Genomic DNA, 19,071 nt, shown 5'->3' on the forward strand with positions numbered 1-19,071 from the left:
ACTACCTAACTTTATATGATAATTACAGGAACCAGAGGAAGGGGTTAAAAATTAGGATTTTAAGAGTTAAAGTAACGTTTAAGGACATGTAAAACGAATTCCTTCAACACAAAAGTGAATCTGAAGGATCTTTTAATGCTGTAACGGCGACACCACAGCGAAATCAAACAAGGGCTGATGTTGTCTTACCTCAAAATGCTGAGTGGCGTGAGGGGCATTTGTTTTAATATGCAATTTATCTCTATACAAGTTTGTTTTTTTGAGTATTTTGCACTTGAAGTGGACGGAGAGTTAAAGAGGAGCTTTGAAGGAGGGCATTCTGAATCACACTCAGGCATCGTAAAGATGAACCGAACGCAAGAAACTTTCGTCGTCAGCTGTTGTAAACACCTTTAAGCTGTTTTTTTTTTTTTTCTGATCTGGAGAAATACAAAACATTTCCCAAACATTGATTTCACTTGTATATAGTTTATGACATAGAAATGCTAAAATGTAAATTGTGTAAACTTATTAACTGAGGCGTAAAAAAAAATGATTTGAAGGTTTTAAAAGCAACTTTTGCTTCTTTTAAACAGGCAAGAGTCAAACAGTACAGTAGATCTACCTCTCCTGTAAGAAGATTTGATAGGATTTGATCGCCAGCCAGTGTTTGAGATCCACACAGCTTTAGACTTTAAATACCCTTCTTACAGAGGAGACAAATGAGGCTACCAAAGCCTTATCATATGTATGTACAGATGACTTGTGTTTGTAAAGATGCAACTGTAGCATCCTCGATTGTACGACGGTACGGGCGTTTGCGTCGCCCTTCGCTGATCCGAGACAACAATACAAACCTCTCCGTGTAAACCGACGCTGAACTTATCTTGCCAGGCATCTGAGTTCACGGCGCATCCCCAGCGCACCTTCTCAAACACTTTTAGCAATGTCCCTCAGGGGGGGCAAAGCAAGCGATGGCTCTTGGCTTTCTGTTACACAACGCATCTCCTCTAATCAATGGGGCATCAATCAAAGGCACTTAATCCTATCAGAATGGCTTTGGGACTACCTGGAAACTCCTTGTCTGCTGCTTGAGAGGCAAAGTGAGGAGCCGTTGCAATCGCTGGAGCCAAAAACTGCGCGAAAAACATCCACAGAATCCGACCCCGAGCGATGCGTTTCCAGGATTTTACCTCATTGTTCCCGCTGCACACATTTTATAAGAACGTCTTCGCCACCGGTTCTGTCTCCAGTGATAAAAATGGCCCCTTGCTTTTCTTACCCCCCCTTCTGAATCCTTTGTGAGATACGAAACAATGCACTGTATACTTTCTACTTATCCCATCAACCGTCATTCAGACATTAGAAATCTAACCTTCGATGTATGAAATGACCTCTACTGTATGTATGTGTCATGAGATGTAATATGTGTAAGCAAATAAAGGAATTTATGGAGGTGTAAGAATAAAGAGTTTTCTCAATATGAAAATGGAACAGCACACAAAGGTGATGCTTTATCTCTTGTTCGCACTCGACTCATGCACATGAAGGTTAGACGGAGACGGAGAATGAACTTAAGAATCCGTGGGCTTAGCTGCAACAGCGCTCGCTCTTAGTCATATATCGTGCGGGATCTTAGAGGCTCCAAAGCTGGATGAGCCTCTGGGGAAAGAGGATCATTGGATTGGTTCTGATCCCTGCTCGATACAATGCTGTCTGGCTGTGCTGTTCAATGCTGCTCCTATGGCTTGTTGTTTGCAGATTCTGCATGCAGAAGACTGGCGTGGCGTTGTGTCATCATTTAAACAATAATAGGAAAAAAATTAAGAGCAACGATGCTGCAGCGGTGCAATCCAGGGTGCTGCTGAGTTCTCCCCTGACAAGATGGAATACTTGACAAGAAGGAACGCAAAACAAGCCCTGTAATCTATCATTTAGTGGGACACTTCAGCGTGTCAACCCCAGCGTCAACATGACCTTTCGTTCCCCAAAACAGTTTCGGGGTTAGTGAGTGCAGAGCTGGTTTTCCTCCCTAGGCGACAGCTCCCGACTGTCTTCGCAAGACCCCATAACTCAGATGTTAAAGAGCCCCTCCACTCAAAAATGTGTTTTTCTTATTATTGCTTGACTTGGACGTTTGAGCTTCACTGTGCTGAATTTGAGACATGCAGTCCAATATGCAACCGACAGCAGTGTGATGTAGAAATTTGCTCCACAAATTCAGTATATTGCACGTGGATTTGACAGCTTGTGTGTAGTAGCTGGCAGTATTTACACATCTATACACTACTTGAAGCAGAAATACTAATTTTCACCTTGTACAAATCGGCTCGGTATCTCTGTTGGCTTTAAATCTGAACGTTTTTAATTTGAACATGTTGTTTCTATGTGGGATTTATCAATTCCTGTGTAGAATTTTTCTCCCCCTGCTCAAGAAAAACAAGCAAATGTTGATCCCACAACTGATCAGCTGTAAATGCGTCCAGGTGTACAAGTATAGCTCAAGGCCGAGGAGCCCATCTTCGCTCAAAAACAACATGCTGTTATTGCTCAGCGTACTACACTTAACCACCTGTTAGCTCGCACCGCCGTGAATCTTAACGTGAAAGTGCTCTCCTGTGAAAGCAGCGTGGAAAGTTAAAACGAGACAGACAGCGCAGCGAGAGAGGTGAAGTAATTGTCTTTATTTAAGCCAAGGCCTGTAATCTCCCAGCAACCTCACGCAGCTTCCTTTTCTGCAAGTTGAAGTCGAGGCAGCGCTTCAATCTGCCCTTGGCCCGAGGGACATCTCAAGCTAATCCTTGTTGTCTTTTTGTATCAGCAGAGTGTTTGACTCTTTTCTCTTACTTATCATTTAATTACTTTTAATATTTTTACTGAATTTTCACTCCCTTAATCACAGATAACGTGAGGTTTAGATAATATTGACATTTTCTCGCCTACAGCTGTGCTAATGGATTTTAAAGTGCAGCGCAAGTGACAACATCAGCATGCTGCCATTTGGCGAGTACAGCGCTTAACATGTTAAACATCTGTAGCATCCAGCACCTGGTAGTTTACACTAAACACAAAGTGTGGCTGAGGCTGATGGGATTGTCACCGGTTACACAATATTTGCCGTTAATCAAGAGCTTGATGCTGGCAATAGATGAAAAGTTTCTTGCCCCAAAGGGATGTAACAAATTTCAGAGCAACCCATCCAAAATTCATGGCGACACTTTAGTCTGGATCAAAGCTGTGCTGTAAGCTGGACTTGGCCGTCTCTAGAGCCGTGCTGCCAAAAACTATTCTCAATTACAGTATTTTTGTCATGATGGTGGGAGTGAAACAGGAATATTGCCAGACATGCAAAGAGAATCCTGACAGGTACGGGGAGGATAAACACTGTGTTTATTTCTGTGGTAGTAATGGAACATACAGTGGAATAAACCTACACGCACGCACAGACCATGCTTAATGTCAGCGGGACACAGAAAGAAGTGTAGTCACAGCAGGGCTCCCGCTGATACCGGCAGATTCAAAGAAACATGTCTTCAAAGTACTCATCGAACTCCTCCTCCCTAAACAGATAAAACAAACAGAACACAGAAATGTTAGTTCCTGTCATGCACAGCGAGCGCTGACACAAACACTCGAATGCTTCGTATGGGGGACCCTGAATAAGTCTGTCAGTGCTCTAAACAGTATGAAATGATGTTGACTACTAACACTGATATGGAACACAAACAAATAAACAGTGGTGGGCAGGAGAAGAAAAAAAAAAAGAAGAGAGAAATCCAAAACAGTAACAAAGGAGTATGTATGCATGTATTATTTGTGGAAGGCATTTCCCCATGTTCTCCATGATGGCTCTATTTTTACATTTAAGCAAAACATGATATTCTTTGCGGGCATAGTTATTATTGCATGAAGTGTAGAAGCAGAATTTGTAGCCAGTGCAATGCATCAGAAACTCTGACTTCAAGACAAAACGGCAGAGTTTTACTCATCTAGTACACATGCTTGGATGTACACTTGCTCTTGTTGCAGTCATGATATATTTCTCAGAAATTCAAATACTGGCAGAGCATTGCAGTAACAGGCTTAGCGACCTCTCTGTCCTGACAGCTAAGACCAGCTTTGTGCAGGGTATCTATGTGGTCTACATACGGGGCTATACAGGAACAGTCACCCACGTTAAGTTGTGAGGACTCTCTGTGATGGTTTTACCACAGCTTAGTGGGTGAGAGTTAATATGAACATTAGCTGTTAGCCTCACCTTGACTTTTCCTCCACCGCGGGGGCGGGTCCTCGCCAGTGGTCGGCCTCTGATTGGCTCTCCGGTTCGTCCTCGGCCTCGGAGTCTAGCAGGAAAGTTTCAGAGAGCTGTCAGTCACGCTTCCAGGAAGGAAAAAGTAGGTCGACAAACAAACCCCCAGTTCATCAGTTTAGACGTAAGGGTCGTAAGCGTTAGCCTCGCACGGCAGGAATGCATCTGCCTAACTGGTGGTCGAATCCCCTTCATCACTTACGCACCTGATCCCTCAGCTAATGTTCAGGGAGCAAACTTTACACCTTGTAAAGGAGGACACTAGTTCTTCTGCGAGCGCCTGGCCTATTTCTCTCTGCAAATTTATTCAGAAGCAAGTTTCAGTAGATTGTTTGTAGAGGACAAATTTGCAGCGGTCATGTATTTTCTAAGAGTCACAGACAAACACCGATGATAGCCTGGGGAGCCGTGCATTCACTGAGTTTATTAGGGAAGGTTCTGTTTGATGTTGGTTGAAGGAAAGAACTGTATCAGACTGATTGGCTGCATTTTTTTTGTTTTAGGAAAGGTCAATAGAATGCTGCATGTTATCAAGCAAAAACACTAATCATATGGTGCTGTACTGGGGGTTGTTAATAGAAGCAGAGCAGCGTATTGTTTCGCTCTTAACAATTACAACCAAACGAGATTACACGTTAAATATAAATGATGGGTTAGCCTCAGCAGCCTGCCAAGATGTGCCATTTATGTAATGTTTTAGTAGACAAAGCACTTTCATAATCTTACACTCCCTTCCACTCTTTGAATGCATCGCTCACAAATTACATGATATACGAGGATTCCTACGTTTAATGAACTCCAGCCGCCAGCAACTGCTTCAAATATGTGTCACTGAGGTTCTCATTGCACGATGAACTCAATGACACGAAAAAGTTCATTTTTATGCACCTCCACCTATCCGCCCATTTATCTATCCAGACCCTGGAATCAACAGAACGGGGACACGAGGGGGCAAAGACGTACTTCACTTAATGGTGCTCGCAGTGAAGGGCGAAAAGATAAGAAAAAAAGACTGGAAAGGAGACAAAAAAAAAGACTGCTGAGAAAAACCAGACCTGCTGTCAGTCTATTAGCATTACAGGGCTAAAGGATGCGTTTCCAAAAAGGAGTGTCAGGGTGTTTTCAATCCAGAAGTTTGGAAGAGTGTCACGGCCAGGAGGTCTGGGGGAGGACGATGTGAACTGTCCAGTATGTGTGTGTGTGTTTTTCTTAATGGAGAAAGTGTTTGTGTGTCTGTCAGGGAGGATAGTAATGAACGCTACCTTTGTCGGAGTTTTGCGACTCCTCTGAGCTGCTGGAAGTGGTGGAGCGATCTGTAGAGAGACAGGAAGAATAACAGATTGAGATCAAATTGGGAGTCATTACAAAATATTAAGCTCAAAAGAAAACAAATATTTAATTATATCACTCCCTAGAACAAAATGTACACAAGGTTCCTCCCACAGGGTCTTCCCATCTGTTGATAGTTCTGCCTCAAAAGACTGTTTGTTTGGCTCGGGGAGATTTTACCTCTGTGCCTCTTGTGTTGGTGCTTCTTTGAATGTGACGATGACCTCTTCCTCTTCTTGTTCTTCTTCTTCTTCGGTGGCTCCTGATTCTCCTCTGACAGCCTTCGAGTCTTTGTCTTTGCTTTCACCTCCTTCCTCCTGAAAAGAATCACAAGTTGACCAAACTGTATTCACAACACAAAGCAGCCACTGCTTGAAATACAATAGGAAACCTGTCATGTCTGACTGCACTTTCTTAAGTGCTTGAGCACTAAGCTTTCAAAGGGAACGCTTCCTACACAGTCTGATTGGGAGGTGTGCTGGGACTCACAAAATAGCGACTGAAAGATGTGGCGCCATACATCTAGCACTTGGAAATTATCATCATCTCAGTTCATTTTTTTACATTCTCTGCATACAGCTCCATCCAGACATTAAAAATTGTGATAAAATCTTGATATTCTGACTAGTAAAAAGGTCACACAGGAGATATGAATCGTGGTTTGAATTCTAAAACCCTGAATGCCACAAAATAATGCGTGCTGACTGTCCATGGTGACCTGCCCTACTTTTAGCAGACGAGTGCACACTCCTCTCATCTTCGAAATGAGCCTTCATGAGTAAATACATCTACATTTTTAATGTAAAAGATAAAAATGTAAGTTGGCTTACTTGTGATGGTAGTTGAGTTTGAAAGAGCATTCGGGGCAGAGTCCTGGAACAGAAACAACACCGTGATCAGATATTCTATAGCAGCAGCTGTACACATTAGACGGTCATTGTTGTTCTTCATTGAAGAGGTTAGTTGTCATATTGGAGAACATTCACTTGAATTAAGTGACTGTATTCCAACCATTGAATGTACATTATCAAGTGGTTAATATATACCAAAGTTTTCTTCAACACACAGAGATAATTTTACAAAAAGTGTTTCTCACTGAAGCAAATTTTGTGTTTTTGAGGATGAGCAAACATGTAAAATGCATTTCTTTCCTTCTGAACCTTTTGCAAATCCTTCAAAATTTAGTATTTATTTCTATGTGGACAGACGAACAGATATAGACAGATCTTTTTTTTCTAAAAAAAAAAACAAAACAACTGTTTGTTCTGCTTTCTTAACTTTTATGAAATTCTGCCAAAAAATCAGGAACTTGGATGTCACCGGAAAAAGAAAGAGGGGGAGACCCAGGAAAACATGGACGGAGCTGGTGTTAGGGGACCTAGCGGATTGGAGGCTAACCCCTGATGATGCCCTCGATAGGGATAAATGGCGAATGGAACTGCGAAGCATCCGTGCATCGTCTGACACACTGCCAGTGTCTCAACAGACGTTAACGGGAAAAGTAAGTAAGAAATTCTGGCAAATAAAAAGCACATTTTATTTATGTTGCCATGTCAAAGTCTTTCACCAGCCTCTAAATGAAGCCCATAACTACTCCTCTCTGTGTATCAAAGTTACACATACAGTAGTTTTTTTCCATAGAAATAGTCCCTTCCTGTCTTAAACTGACTCTACAATGTTGTTTCCTCTAGAACTTGCAAATCTATGAAGTCCCTGCTTCTCTCTCCGTCCATCCCTCGGCTACTTGCTGCACCGTGAGCACACCAGCTCACCTACAACTGCGTAAGCGCTGCAAAACTACACTAAACAATTGCAAGCTGTAATACTGAAGTCATTCAGTGTTTAAACTAGAAACCAGTTTAGAAGAATAATGATACAAAAATCCCCACTCCACAAGCTGACAGGATCGGTTCCTTAAGTTTGTTTGATACCCACAGTTTTTGAGACTGTCATCGGTGAACTGCAGCTTCAAGGTGGAAATGGTAAGCCATGGGGTTAACTGCTTATTCCACTCATGATATGACTTCCAGTATAGAAATAATTACCACATGGACATGCTCATGATGTTAAAAAAATATATATATATATTTTCAGTGGAGTTTAAGTGTTACTTTCAGTTTATGCTGCCTGCTATTTAATCTAAATGCAGAACCACCCAAATATAAACAGAGACAATTACATACACCTCTAAACATGCTTCAGGATATAAATAATCACTTGGGTATAAAATAAAGAGAAGGAGACCAAGGAAAGTACCCTGTGGAACTCCTGTTTTACTCTCACACTGCTCATGTAGACAGAAGTAGGATTTAATTCTTTTAAAAAATTGAAATATCTTTTAAGAAACTTATTCATCAAACCATTAAAACTTCTGCAACGTCGCCCTTATCCATTACCTTTCCCCAGTGAAGTATGCCAGGTTCAAGCACCAGGGTTGCCAGGTCATTTTTCATTACTGCTAAAAACTTTAGGGACTGTCAAAACATTGTATTTAGAATTAGCACAAATTGGAAAACACTGTTAGTCGAGGAGAAACAATATGTCTGAATGTGACCCGCAACTAGCTTGTTAAACGAGCCTGTCATTTCCTGCTTGACGTCCTCCAATTAGTGTAATTATTTTAACAGGATTTCCTGCAGTACGATACCTGAAGGAGGATTATTATGAGTCGGGTCTTAGACGGGAGCACCGGCCACGACACGGCCACACACACATATGTGCACCCACGCACCTTTTGAGAAAGAATAACCGGTGAAAATAGGAGATAATTAGTTTCATCTTACTGAGTTTGACCAATGCATTCCTCTTCTCTCCGTGTTCTACGTAGGCAAAATTCACTTCCCAGCTTTTTAGGCCTTCCTCCTTCTCACAGCGTTTGTTTCCACACTGGAACTGACCTGGAAGACGAGAGCGCTCATATAACGTGCACATCGTAAACATTTATTTCACAGATGTTTACATTCAAATGATATTTTAGTGGATCATCTTGTATCAGTGTTAATTTATGGAGCACACGAGTAAATACATTGATTATTATTTACTCAGAGACGCTGATAGATTATAATTCAACATATTTCAAAAAACAGAAAAGACACATGTGGAACAGAACGGCAGAGGGGAAAAAAAAAAAGACACGTTTATTTTAGGATTGAGAAATTCAGACGGAAATTCTCTGAAAAATTTCATATTCTGTCAGGCAACCTCCAAACCCTGCTGCTCCGCTTCTTCGCCGCCGCCATCTAACTCCACACCCCCTTTCCTCCACATCCCCCAGCTCTTCATCTCATCTCCCTTTCTTCACCTCACCTCATCCCCTCAGGCCACCCTCTAGCCTCTGCACAGCCTGCCTATTATCCCTAGAGGAGCTTAAGGAGGCATTGATCTGGTCTCTGGGGTTCCTCCAGATTGTAGCAGAGGGAGCGAATGCGTCAGAGCAGTCCATTCTTGGCAGCGAAACAAGAAAGGGCCTTACTCTGAGAGGGGAAAGTGATGCCGGCTCTCACCTGCCCGGGATTGAGACTTTGTCAACACCGAGGCGGGGTGACGCTGGCCGTCGTGGCTTCAGGCCACTTGGGCCATAAGGAGGACTTTCTCTTCACGTGCTGTATTAGATTAAGACCCTATGACGCCAGCGAAGTCTTGGGTTGTGATGGGCTTGACTTGGTCTATTTATAGGTGAATGAATCTATATTGGACTGAGAAAGCAGAGAAAAATTTGGGGTGAAATAACGTAGGTGCATCTTTAAATCAGCTGTAGTTCTACATCCTTTTGTCCCCTTTCTGATATATTACTATATTTTAGACTTTCTGGCTGCTTACCTTAAGGGTTCAAGCATTTATCACATCAAGCTTTGAGATTCGCAAAACTTAAATGTCAACCTCATGGTGGTATCTAGAGATTCTAGTCTAGACAAAAGTGGCGATTAGATCAACCAAGCAACCCGGCCACCTTTTGAGTTCTATTTATTTGAATGGATCGCTATTATATTCATTGATAAATCAGTTCTTTAAAAGTACTACAACTGGCAGTGGTTTCATTTTTCTACAAATGTCACTTTAAGAAGCAGCTTTTGTTTATATGTGAAGGAGACCTCTTGGTGAAAATACCAGCAAATCCTCTTCCTACCTAACTCCACATGGGTGTGACTTGGGGCTGAGCCCATCTTCTTATCTCAGTGCCAACTTGACGCCGTGATTGGTGACCGATAGACAAAGACCTGAGAGAATCCTATCCTGTCATCCCCCTTATCAGTGACGTCAACTACAATCATGTTGGATTTCTGCCATGGCTTCCGACATTGTTGTGTACACACACACACAAAAACAAACAGAAAAATCAATCGTATTTACCTTATAGTATGTATACACACAGCAGCTTTTGTGTTTAAACAAAAAATATATTATAAAAGCCAGTGTTTGGCATATGCAAAGCAAAGCAGTGCTTCAGGATATAAAAAATCATTTAGGTATAAAATAAAGAGAAGGAGACCAAGGAAAGTACCCTGTGGAACTCCTGTTTTACTTTCTTCTGTTGTTTATAGTAGCACACTGCTCATGTAGACAGAAGTAGGATTTCATTCTTTTTATTCTTCTTTTCAGTGACGTCGACTACAATCACGCTGGAATTCTGCTATGACTTCCGACATTGTTGTGTACATACACACACATACACACACAAATCAATCATATTTACCTTACAGTATGCATACACACACACAGCAGCTTTTGTGTTTGAATAAAAAAATATATTATAAAAGCCAGTGTTTGGCATATACTAAGCGGAGCAGCCTTGAACAAGATGCTGAATCCCCTCGCCGCAGCAGAGAAGCAGCTCAGTGTCAAATGTAACAGAATGTGATAGATTCGAAGGTTACAACGCGGAGAGTGAGAACGCATCCGACTCTTCGGCGAAACACAGCCGCGACCGAGCGGACTGGAGTCGATATCAATCTGTTTCTAGGCAATTTCTTTGACAAAATGAATGTCAAAAAGCAAAACATAATCAAGGCCGGGAAACAATTCAGCACTTATTTCTGATAGTTTTCAGCCCCCAGGCAAAAACAATTCCCTACGTGAGAGCTAATAGGAACAACTTTAGTCGCTGCTGCTGTGTTCTGAATCCTGAATTTTAAAATAGGGTCGCAAAGATCTTCCCTGCTTCACAAAATAAGTTTACAGAAAGCATAATGTCTCTGTTGAAGCTATCTCCTGTGTTTTGTTGACAGGCATTCAGGTGAGCCGCACGTGCGCCACGAAAAAAAGCTGACATCGGGGTGGCTGAGTAAACCTGTTAGGAAAGGGAACTCCTGTCCTCCTACGTCAATGGTTGATAATGCCACCAGCCAGCAGCCTGAGATCAAGACGGATATATACCGCGGGACAGATGGCTGCATGATTACCATTCACTGGATGAAGTCAAATGTCAGTGAGCTGAGCCAGCGTGCATTCACCTTTTATTCACTCTCAGGTAACTACTTCATATCATCCTGATAAATAAATCTGAAGATGGAGCAGAGATAGGCTCAGACACACAGAGAGGCGGACAAAAGGGATTTCAGGAAGGAGCGAGTTTAAATAGGTAAAAATGTTTGATATGTCAAAAACTGGACTCCAGATAAGTATTAATAACATCGAAAGTGGAATAAAACCCGAAGATCAGCAAGTCAACAACATGTGAGAACTATAATGTCACGGTGCAGGCGTGAAGCGACCTCACACTCTTGCTTACAGAGTTAGTTACTCAGAGGCAGCAGAGGTGGGTCAAGCCTGATTCCTGCGCTGTAAGTAAGACTGTGGTACAGAGCATGTTCAAACAATTTTTTAAAAGCCAGGGAAGTTACATAAGCCAACACCAGACTCCATTTACTTTGACAGGAGGCCCACCTAAAACAAGCCTAGCCTCGGCTACCTTTCCCCTTTGGCCTCCTCCTGACAGCAAGACTAAAGCTCAATTTATACCAGAAGGGGGGAAAGCACCAGAAAAAACATGACTTGGAATGAAGCTCTGCATGCTTTACCCCCTCCCTTCGGATGAACATCGGCTCCACCGTAAAAGAATGTCGGGACATATTTTAAAAATTAGAAAAACAACGCTCATTTCCCGCGGGACTTCGAGAAAAACATTACTCACACGTTGGACGTTTTATTGGAAGCAACGGTTATATTTGGTGAAATACTTTTATTGCAGAGTCATGTGTAATATAAGCAGTGTCCTAGGACAATATCGAGCTGACTTAAAGGTACCATGTGGAGTTTTTGGCCACTAGGAGCGCTATTGAGCGACGTTTTTATTGAGTGCCCATTTTATTTACACATAGATGTGGACAGATAACGGCTGCAGATGATGCAATACCCATTCACGCCATTGGTTTGTCACTGTTCCACTGGAGGCAGTAATGCACAAGCAAAAGAGAGTAAACATACCATTTAAAAAGAACACTCTCTAAAGATCTGTTAACAGGAGGCATTTACAGCCTTTCCTCAGTACCAACTGGAAGAATTAATGTGAAACTTTCAGAATATGAATGTGACCAGAACTAGAAAAAGTGAAAAGGATCAGAATGAAGTCGAAGATCATCTCATTCTTCAAGAGTTCTTTCAACTGTAGCGAAACGTAGGACTCTTGAGGGAGGATGATCCCCTCGAAAGAAAACCTTTTCACTGCTGCACACTTCTTGATCAAATGTGGCACTGTGGCCACGAAAAGAAAGGTCAGTGTTCTTTGTAATCCACCTTACTGGGTGGAGACAAGTCAGCATTATCTAATACCAACATGACCTGAGCAGGGCGTTTGCGGCAGAGCGGAAGCACAGCGTCCCTTTAAAAGGAGATGCGAGACGAGTTTAATTGGGGAAAGTTCAGTCCTGTCTAATGTATCTGTAAACAGAAATCCAGTCTGGCTATTTGGCAAGTACTGCACACAACCACCTGGGCTAGAAATATCTAAACCAGGTGGAATTTTGGGTAACTTCACCAAACTGTCCTTTTTGATGACTCGCCTACAGATTGTTTGCAGGATTTTGTTTTTATTGACGTCTTACATCAGCCTACAAATCAAGCGAATCTCACGCTGCATGAGAAAAACTTATTCCACCTTTAACTTGCAACACTTTTAAGATTCAATTTGCACTCGAGTGTTTTTCTGCAGCTCTGAATGGGGACGTTGGGTCCATCTAACGGAATGAGATTAGTATTGATTTCACTGGACAGAGTTTAGCGTCCGGTGCTCTAAACAGTGCTTAAGAAGTATTTTCTCAGGGAATTATTAATGTTCACAAATCACAGACGTGACAGTTTAAGCAAAGTGCCTCTGACCTAATCTAATCCCACTTCCTGTAGAGTATTGCTACAGGGGGCGAACTGTCAGAGACCAGGATTACGCTGTCTTAATCTGGAACAATATATTGGCTTAGTCAGCTTCCTCAGACACACCGTGTATGTTTGTGAGGCCACACTGGTGTAAACATAATGTGAAATGTGTGTGTGTGTGTGAGAGACAGTGCATATCAATGAGCTGTCAAGTCTGGTTTACTCTCACTGAGCTGCTGATATTGTCCTTCGAAAAGAAACTGTTAAATATGGAAATGTGGTAAATACAAAATACGGTCACACAAAGGAGCAGTGGACGGAGAGGAGGTGTTAATCCTGGACAATTAACAGACAGCAATCGTAAAAGCGCTGCCAAACTCTCAAAGTAAGCTGAGAATGTAAGACAATAACAGAAAACCAAAAATGTTACTTATGCATCAAAAGATCAATCGATAGTCGAATGGCATGAACGGTCCAAAAGGTCAGGAGTCATGGGTTCAAAAAATATTTAAAAATCGGGTGAAAAGTCAAATATTGGAATAGTTCTGGCTGACAATCTGACAAACAAATAGATGTGATTACAATTGAAACAAGCGTATGTTGTTTGGAGGTTTTGTATCTTGCAAAGGGAACCATGTCATGCACTGCTGTGTGAATTGTTTTATCTCTGTCACCATCTAGTGGAGAAGGTTGTGAACTCTTGAGTGAGAAACTTTAACTGCATCTTATCACTTAGAAATTCTAGAGCGTGCACTTCTCACAAAGAAGAATGTTTGGCAGCTTCTTTGAAACATTTTATCCATCCATTATCTATACACCGCTTCATCCTCACTAGGGTCGTGGGGGGCTGGAGTCTATCCCAGCTGACTTAGGGTGAAGGCAGGGGACACCCTGGACAGGTCACCAGTCTATCACAGGGCTACACTTAGAGACAGACAACCAAGCACACTCACATTCACACCTACAGACAATTTAGAATCACCAATTAACCTCAACATGTTTTTGGACTGTGTGAGGAAGCCGGAGAACCCAGAGAGAACCCACAATGCACGAGGAGAACATGTAAACTCCACACAGAAAGATCCCGGGTGTCCTCACTGGGACGCAAACCGGCGACCTTCTTATTGCGAGGCAACGGTGCTAACCACCGATCACCTTGCAGCCCACATTTTAGCCAGTGACAAAATAGAGTTAACACTAAAAATAGCTAAATTTTAAGTGTTTTTTTTCTTGGAGTTTCATACACTCGAGCATAATAGATCATTTTGACTATTAAATGGTCAGAAATAACAAGCAAATGCAGAGATGTCTGTCAGTTAAGGCAACACAGGCTCATTCATCAGATCAGTCATGTCTCCAGTCGTGTACAGTCACCCCCAAAAAGGCATTTTTGAGCCATGAGAACTGTTTCAGCAGTCAAACATTCACCAGAATGTGACCTTGCAACATTCTTATGAAAAAACTTTATGACTAGAAGCAAAATATCTTTTTGACATTTTTCTATTTCTATGTTTTCCTCTTTCTGGAGTTTTACCTGCAGTTTATTTTCAATGTGAGCACCTCCTCAATTTAGAGAAACCCACACACCAATCACAGCTTAGTCTGTATCCTGTCTGGTTAGAGAGTAATTCATTCGTTCAGTATGAAGGCACTACAACTAAAACCCTGCATGTAATTAGTAAAGTAAAAACCTTCCACAGAGAAGGTGACTTTTCACTTAGCAGGAGGTTTTTCTGTAATTAAAATCCCGACAGAATGTTAATAGCAGGGTGGTTAATTCAGCAGTGAAAGCAAAAATATAGAAACGTCTAAACAAGCAAAACTCAACAACAGTGTAACACAGAGGTATGCCATACCTTTGCCAGAGACGACTTCATTCTCAGTCCGCCAACGAAATCCAAACTGTGGGGCACACATTCAAATAGATCCATGTAATTTCGCTCTTACAATAAAACTGCAGACATGCGGCATAAATTACAGTTTTTCCCTGAAAAAAAAAACAACTTGAGAACCTCAATTTCAGGAGTAGGACCATAGCTCTGTCTGTGTTCGTCCGGTCTGTAATTACTTATTGTTTCCAACTGCATTTGCTTCAGTGAAAGAATTCAGTGTGTCGGGGCCTGAACTCTGCTGCAAATGGCTATCCACGCCATTAAAAATAAAAGTTGCAGAAATGAAAATCAGCCTGTGAAAGCCTTTCTGAAAATATGAACCCAGATCTTTATGTGGATATTGTAAGTGCATTTATTGCATCGGTTTTATTTCAGTCACGTTTTCATGTTATTAGATAGTGTAGTGCAGTGATTAGTGTAAACACATGTATGGTAAATGGTCTCCATTTGCAGAACTGATGCAACTTACCGTTATATTTATAATCTGGTGGTGTATCAGAATAATTAGTGAAGAAATCTAATTCCCGAGTCAACTGGACTGATGGTTTCACAGATCTTAAATGTTTGAAAAGTGCCTCTAACTCTTGTAGGTCAATCAGAGTAGATTCTGTTTCATGTTCCTGTGATGTCCGTCAATGCTAAAGCTGAGATATAACATACAAGAGATCTGGAAAATGAATGAGCCCAAGCATAGGGAGCTGCTGAGCAGGCCCACATGCACGCTTCAGTTGAACATATTGTCAGTTTTAAAGCTTGGCCTCGCTCCAGAACGGCCCAGTGGCCACGAGAGACAGAGCACAGTGCCAAAGTACATTATACCTCTAACTTTTGTCTACAGTGGGCCAGTTAGGATGGAGATTAGTGCGAGTGAGGAAATATTAACCTTTACACATGGCAACACCACTGGAACAATTAGTGTAATTATTGGACCGCAGTGTAATAAGGGATCGTTCTGCCATGTCCTGGCATCAGTGTCTGAGATGGTTGAGGTGTCTAAGTCCATTGTTTTCTTTCTTACTGTACATTCTGTAGATGTGGTAACTCATGCTTAACCATCGAGCAGGTTCTGGCCATTTTTTGCTGCATTTGTACCCACTGTGGGTTCATTTTTCACTGCAATATAACGTCATGCACGTCTAGAGAAACAGCACAATCATGGCTAGAAGTACAAAGAATTCAAAAGCGGATTTTGTGTTGGTAAAGTGGCATAACAGTTAAATACATATTTACCTGTTTAGACTTTAACAACTTCTACACACTCTGGTTTTTTTTTTCCCCACTGCTCTGCATATTAATTCCTAAAAGAACTTTCACCACGCTCTTCCAACAACTTCCTGACAACTTGCTCCCCAGTATACTGTTCTTGAGCCATGCCAAGTTGATTTTATTGATTAAGTACGTTTTGTTTTCCTCTCAGTCGCTCCAGTTCATTTCCATACTTGTCGCCTCGCTGTTCTGTGTAAACACAGTTCAAATGAAAAATCCCTGAATTACTTTTATGCAACTGCTGAGTAAAGGCTTGGTTTGATAAGGGGCGTAGAAATGTTTGTGTTTTTACAAAATCTGCTATTATCAACCCAATTTTACCAGGAAGCTTAATAAAACTTAATGTCCTAAACAAACACATGAAAGTCAATATTATCTGTTGTAAGTTTATTAAAACCTCCTTTCAAACATCAATGTCTAGCTTAACAGCAGCTCACAAATGAAACAGAGAACACACACACGTATTTGAACTGTAGTTTCATGTTAATAGCGTGTCTGAATATTCCTACAACATCAACTCACTGATAAACTACAGCACCCGATAACTTTGTGTCTGAAACTTGCTTCTTGTTTCAGTGTTTTGCTGGCTTGACAACTTTAAAATGCTGAACGTATCTATATTAAAATTAATCACCTGCTGCTTTATTGTTGTTTAAAATGGATAATAAATAGGCTCTAATTACTTCCTCCATTTATCTCACCTTATTTTCTTTGTATCTGCTGAGGTCAGCGATGCAGTATTCTTTAAAGAGCTTGTCGTAGTACTTCTTGGCAAGTTCTTTTTCCCTGGAACAGAAAACATCCACAAATAAGCAGACAGACGGTACGAATGGTTGTGATTTTTTCTCACCGGGCACAAGCTACTTGAAGTTTCAGAGTTCCAATATACGTATTTTTAGAAGAGAATAACCAAAACCAAATGGAATATTAAAGCCGACTGTGTGAACAGCTGCCTTCGGATTATCACCATGTCATGTCTTCCTCGTCCTCGTCCCTCCAGAGGAAGCGATGATTTTCCCGCAGCACGTCCACGTCTCGTTTGTCTTGAGCTCTGCAGGAAACAAAAAGTGAAATGTTCACAAGTAAATATAAATGGATACACTTCCGCTGCAATTAAATATTTAACTGAAGCAAAATAATGTGTGTTTAATGGTCGGATATGGCTAATGTGTTTTCACTGAATGAGCTTACAGAGACCGAATCTCAATACTTACGCAGATCGTCTGAAGTCAGCCATCTGCCCTCCATAGTACAGTATGTAGTCACCGACAAACTTCTTATGCCGCTCAAACTGGAGACATCTGCTTAAGGTTTAAATGTCTTCAAATAAAGGCAACAAAGCACTTAGACCAACATGAAATTATTACACCATCTGGGAATGGTATATGATTTTTTTTTTTTTTTTTTTTTTTTAAGTATGCATAAATTAATATAATGCATATAGTTTTATCAATCTCTTCATTTTTTTAAGAAATTCAGGACAAGAAAAATTAAAATAGGATACAGCATTCATTGATATCAGGTGAGCTCTTCTGTTCCTCGCTTCCTCTCTGAAAAACACAAAAAAAGCCCAATATTTATATAAAAGATTAAAGGTTAGATGCAGCACATTTGTGAGGACGACGTCTGGGTGCTTTTTAAGTGATTTATTTTCACTAAATCAAACAAGTCAAATTGAGTCTTTTAATGTTTGTTCCCATTTGCTTTAATTAGGAACATAAATCAATGCACATCTTCTTTGAAAACTAAAATAGGATATCTCTCATTTTAATCGTGTCATACATCTTGTGCACGCAAATTGCGAGTAAAAATTCAGCTTGATTGAATGATTTCATTTTTTTCTGTCTGCAAATGTAACTTATTATCAGAACTGACATTAATTGCAATGTGACCAGATAAAATGTGGCACTTTTTTTAAATGAGCTAATAAAATACATGGCAGAAACGAGGCTCTGACACAGGTCTTGATAAAACGAAATGATTTAAATACTTCACTGCAACTGTACTGTACCTGTCCACTTCATTAGAGTGGAAACTGCTGTGAGCCACCTTGGAGCGGCGACCTTTCTCAAATGGCTTCTGTAAGATTTCCTCCTCACGTTTTCTGTCAAAGGTACAAATAAATACAGAAAGCTTGTGTCACTGATGGCAGCTACTAGATAAAAGTAAAGGTGGTTGAAAAGCGATTATGTTTACTCAGAACTTATAAGATTAATATGACTGCACATCTAAACCCATCTTTGGCATAAACACATCAACACAAACACCCCCATGAGCTTAGATGAGGAAAAAAATGAATCAACTGATATAATATATGATTGACCAAATGTTTGTCAAGGGTTTGTCTCTATTTTTTTTTTTTTAGTGCCAGGTGGCCAGTTTGATCCTCAAGCCTAGAGTGCACAGGAGACCTTATCTTATCATGAAGGCCCACACAAATACTTCTGTGGAGAATTCTGTGAAGTCCCATGTTAGCGGATAAACTCTATCTAACTGTTGGCAAAAACCCAGCAAGATTGACCTTCAGTTCTTTTTCCATCAGCTGGGAGGAGTAAGAGAGACAAACTTCTCTATAAGATGCTGTGTGAATTTACACTTTTGGCTCTTGTCTTTGGAAGGCATTAGTCCTGTATGCATACACATGGTTATTTGCAATAACTCTGCTGGACCTTTGCTCATTGTGAACTTAATTTCTGTAGAATTTCCACAACATTTACCTCTTAAGGCCTCTCTCTGAGGACTCTCCCTGTCCATCGTCGTCACTGAAGTCAGAGTCATAGCCACCACTTCCGTGTACCTGCACAAGAAATCATTTGTGTTTGTAAAATCACATTAGCAGGGCTGACGATTTGGGAAAATATCTAATTGCAATTTTATTAACACATGGATGAAGTTTCTGTTCAATATTTATTGTGTAGTAGATTTCAAACATGTTATGGATCATTTTACAGGAAACACACCCAAAATATCAACTAATCTATATTCTAA

At 41.0% G+C, this 19,071-nt stretch overlaps 1 protein-coding gene across 1 annotated transcript in view; it reads right to left on the reverse strand.

Annotated features, from left to right (window-relative positions):
• Nucleotides 1-3,346: 3,346 nt before the first annotated feature.
• Nucleotides 3,347-19,071, reverse strand: part of fra10ac1 (FRA10A associated CGG repeat 1) — a 17,120-nt gene continuing 1,395 nt past the window's right edge. Inside the window, exons 2-14 of the mRNA XM_008277586.1 lie at nt 18,801-18,880; nt 18,095-18,187; nt 17,588-17,633; nt 17,298-17,374; nt 17,051-17,134; nt 16,785-16,869; nt 14,782-14,827; nt 8,401-8,514; nt 6,448-6,490; nt 5,798-5,934; nt 5,551-5,601; nt 4,238-4,322; nt 3,347-3,539 (exon numbers count right to left, since the gene is read on the reverse strand). Coding sequence (XP_008275808.1) covers nt 3,497-3,539; nt 4,238-4,322; nt 5,551-5,601; nt 5,798-5,934; nt 6,448-6,490; nt 8,401-8,514; nt 14,782-14,827; nt 16,785-16,869; nt 17,051-17,134; nt 17,298-17,374; nt 17,588-17,633; nt 18,095-18,187; nt 18,801-18,880 — 984 coding nt within the window. The 3' untranslated portion in view covers nt 3,347-3,496. The remainder of the gene's footprint in view (nt 3,540-4,237; nt 4,323-5,550; nt 5,602-5,797; nt 5,935-6,447; nt 6,491-8,400; nt 8,515-14,781; nt 14,828-16,784; nt 16,870-17,050; nt 17,135-17,297; nt 17,375-17,587; nt 17,634-18,094; nt 18,188-18,800; nt 18,881-19,071) is intronic.

This window comes from Stegastes partitus, unplaced genomic scaffold (genome assembly GCF_000690725.1).
Source record: "Stegastes partitus isolate 25-593 unplaced genomic scaffold, Stegastes_partitus-1.0.2 Scaffold101, whole genome shotgun sequence".
In the NCBI taxonomy this organism is placed as follows: Eukaryota; Metazoa; Chordata; class Actinopteri; family Pomacentridae; genus Stegastes; species Stegastes partitus.